A 4125-nucleotide genomic window follows, 5' to 3' on the forward strand; every position below is an offset into this window, starting at 1 on the left:
AAATTTTAAGATTGATTAGTACATTTTCCTCATGTAATTTATTTAATACCATCCTTAAATGTTTCAAATGTTCTTCCTTTGAGTGACTATAACCAAGATGTCATCTAAGTAAACTACAACAACCTTACTTGTAAAATCTTTAAACACCTCATTCATAAGATGCATGAAAGTTCTTGGAGCATTAGATAAGCCAAATGGCATAACTAGCCACTCATAGAGACCATGGTTTGTCTTGAAGGTCGTCTTCCACTCATCACCTTCCTTATTCCAATTTGATGGTAGCCACTTTTCAAGTCTATTTTAGAGAAATACTTAGCCCCACTTAAACAATCCAATAAATCATCAATCCTAGGTAAAGCAAACCTATACCTAATGGTTATTTTGTTGATTGCTCTGGAATCTGTGCACATTCACCAACTCCCATCCTTGTTAGTGTTCAAATGGTTGGAACTGCACAAGGACTTAAACTTTCCCTTATCAATCCTCTCTCTAACAATTCTTGCACCTGTTTCTTAATTTCTTCATTTTCTCTTAGTGTCATCCTATAGACGACTTTATTTGGAAGATTTGCTCCCGGAATCAAGTCTATGTGATGGCTAGTACTCCTTAATGGGGGTAAAACATTAGGAAGATCATCCACTACTATGGCTTTATACTCTTTCAACATATCTTGAATTTCTATAGGAAAATTAATTATCTTTGTGCTAGTATCTTCACTTTTAAGCTTTCCTATCAAAGCAAAGTTTACCTCTTCCTTCTTAATTTGGTGTAGAAATTGCTTACCACCCATTAGCATCACCCTAGAACTTGGTTCAGCAACAAGATGTTCCTCCTTCAAGGGTGTAAGAATGTGCTTCTTCCCATCTTTCTCAAAAGTGTAAGTATTGTTTCACCCATCATGCACAACCTTTCTAACATATTGACATGGTCTTCCAAGTAAAACATGACATACATACATGGGCATAACATCACACACTATCCAATCTTTGTAAGTTCCTATTTGTAAATCCACTTTACATTGCTCATTAACCAAGAGTTGATGTCCTTTTTGCAACCATGATACTTTGTATGGAGTGGGATGTGTTACCTTTTTCAATCTTAGCTTCTCTACCATCTCTGTTGAAACCAAATTGTCTATGCTTCCGCTATCTATGATGACTTCGCAACACTTTCCCCCACTCTTGCATGTTGTTCAAAACAAATGCTTTCTTTGGGGTGGTTCTATCACCTCCTTGTTGGGTTTGCGCAACACCCTTTTCACTAAGAGTGATTCACCAACTTCGGGTTCATCATTATAGGTGACAGGTTCATGGTCATCTTCCTCCTCTTCACCTTCAGCAATGTGTACACTTCTTTGACTTGTGGTAGGATTTTCTGCACACTCATAAGATCTATGGCCATATTTGTTACATTTAAAACATTTTCCAAGAAATCCTCTACCTCTACCTCTTGAATAAGGCCTTCCTCTAAAAGAGTCATTAACTTGATATGCTTGTTCTTGTGGATGCAAATTACTGGCTTCTTCTTTTTGTGTTTGCCATTGTCCTCTACCTCCTTGTGATCCTCTTCCTCTGAAACTTTGACTTTTCCCTCTTGAGCTTTGTGTCTATTTCCTAGAAAATTTCTCTTCAGCTTTTAGAGCATATTGGTATGCTTCCTCCACAGCTCTAGGACAAAAAAGGTTAATTTCATCTTGAATATTATACTTCAGCCCATTGAGATATCTAGACACTTTTTCAGCATCATCTTCAATGTGACCAGCTCTAATGGTCAACCTGTAAAATTCTTCTCTGTAATCTTTAACTGGCATGTCCTTTTGTTTAAGATTTTGTAATTTCTTGAAAAGACTAAGCTGATAGTCTTTGGGCAAGAATTTACCTTTTAGTTTTGCTAACATTTTGTCCCAGCTGTTGATCTTGGTCTTTCGTTGCTGAATCCTTTCATCTTGTACTCCATCCCACCAGAGGGATGCATGACCCTTCAATCGAGTCACTACAAACTTTACTTTCTTGTCATTAGCAACATTTTCGTATTCAAAATACTTGTTCATTGCACTGATCCAATCAATCAGCTCCTCGGCATCTAGGCTGCCTTCATACTAAGGCACTTCCAACCTTGGCTTGGAAGCAACTCCGAGAATTGCTCTAACGATTCTTGTTTCAACTCCGTCCTCTTCTTCTTCCTCTTCTCTTTGAGGTTGCATCTCTTCATCACTAACATCTCCTATGTCAGCTGCTCTTCTTTGTGCAAGTTCCATAGCTTCTAATCTTACCTCCATGCGTCTCATCCCTTCTAGAATTTCTGCATTGCCAGCTTGCCTTCCTAGACCTCTTCCTCTTCCTCGTCCTCAAACTCTAAGTGCCATATCTTGGCAAAGAAAATCTTGTCTCACACTGGCTGGGACTTTTTCACTCTCAAGTACCAATAATGGCAGAGGGCTGAAGAATAATCTTCTTCTCATACAAAAAGATCAAAACTTTCCCTTCCTCTTAGTTTTCCAGAACATTTTACCCTTGCACCTTATTTGACAATTCAATTAATACCTCCCCCAAAGTATTCAAAATGATTTTTAGTTTTTTTTTTAAACATTTTCAATTTTCAGAGGATTTCCACAGTCTACTGTACAATTCAGCAGCTCTGGAAAATTGATTTAATTTTGCACCAGACATAATTCAGCAGTCATGATAGTTCAATAACCAATAAAAAGAACAGTCTCAATATCAAGTCAAATATCGTACCAATGCAATGTTGGACTGGCTCAAGTCTACTCGGCTTTGTATGGCTTTTGCAGTAACTCCCAAGGCTGCAAATTTCTTCCTCAAACTGGTGGCGATCTATCTTCGCTGTCCCACCTCCTCCTTGCAGCAGCAAATTGACTTTTAATTGTCTACTGGTTTGATTGTGCTTGTGGATTTATCCTCAAAGTACTACAGTAACTACAGCAGCTATGACTCCAATGCTTTCAATATCAGCATTCCATCAAATTCTCCTGGCTCTGATACCACAAATGATGCACAGCAGAAACTCAATGAAAATAATAATATACAGCAAGGAAATGAATGACATTCTGGAACTTCACCAAAAACACAATTTCTTTCCTTTCTCAACATACTCAATCTGTCCTCCAAGCTTGCAAACTTATAATATTTATATGGAACTATAGAACCTCCTAATCCACAAAATATGGAACAATTTACTAACATTGTCAAATTCCTAGTTATCTAAAATTTTATCAAACTAAAATTAAGATAAAACAGTTCGGTGAGATTATCTTCTAGGATGCTAATCTTGGACGACCGTTGCTTCTGCATCAATGGTTCTATAATAACAAGCACACATGAAAGAAATTACAATAAATCTGACTCTGAAGGCATCTTTTGTCAATCTTCTGCAAACAAAAGCCACAATTTTATAGAAATACTCTGCAGTCCGACACGCACTCAAAATAGGCCAAGTGAAAGAAACTGTCAAGAATCAAAGTCTTTCAAAGGTGAATAAGAAGAAACAGTAACGATGGAAGCTGAACCAATGGAAGCTCTTATGCATACACGCATACTGGAAAACATGAAAGCCAATCTTCCTACACCTCTCCATTTGTCCTTCCTTCGTCAGATGGCAAGAGTCTCAGACAATAACGATAAGATAAGAATAAGAGCCATCTACAAACACTTCCCAAAGATGGTAAGGGAAGAAAATAAAGTGCAATAAACAACTGTTATAGTACATTTATGGCACTTAAAGAAATTACAAAACCGACACCATAAAAGAAGAGCAAGGCACTGAAGATGTTGGCAGCTAATCAACGGTGACATGACAAATATTATGTCAAATAATCAATACGCCAAGAAAGTCTGACTCTTGAAATAGTAATCATGATGCCTCCTACACATGTATGAGCAAAAGAAAAGCAAGGAGACACATGGCAGAAAAGGCAAATATTATCAAGACCAGCCCATAACAGATACGCAAAATCATACAGAATGAGCACAAACTAGTAACAACCAATCCTTGATACACAGAATGTGAGCCGACTCTGCCACAGAGAAATGAGAAAGACTGACAACTCCATTCTGCTCAAATAGAATTCACAGTGACCATAGCAAGCATTAAATCAATAAAATGTCT

At 37.5% G+C, this 4125-nt stretch overlaps 1 protein-coding gene across 1 annotated transcript; it reads right to left on the reverse strand.

Annotated features, from left to right (window-relative positions):
- Window positions 1–1606: 1606 nt before the first annotated feature.
- Window positions 1607–2050, reverse strand: LOC149577574 (uncharacterized). Its single transcript, XM_089796878.1, has one exon. It carries the CDS (start codon window positions 2048–2050, stop codon window positions 1607–1609), a length of 444 nt encoding a protein of 147 aa, XP_089653004.1.
- Window positions 2051–4125: the final 2075 nt, after the last annotated feature.

The sequence above is a fragment of the Cupressus sempervirens genome, chromosome 1, assembly GCF_028749045.1.
Source record: "Cupressus sempervirens isolate cs-2001-9-10 chromosome 1, ASM2874904v1, whole genome shotgun sequence".
NCBI classification, from domain to species: domain Eukaryota; kingdom Viridiplantae; phylum Streptophyta; class Pinopsida; order Cupressales; family Cupressaceae; genus Cupressus; species Cupressus sempervirens.

What these genes read in the sequence shown, in the direction of transcription:
- LOC149577574 (XM_089796878.1), bottom strand. Translation starts at nt 2,050, where the DNA reads ATGAACAAGTATTTTGAATACGAAAATGTTGCTAATGACAAGAAAGTA.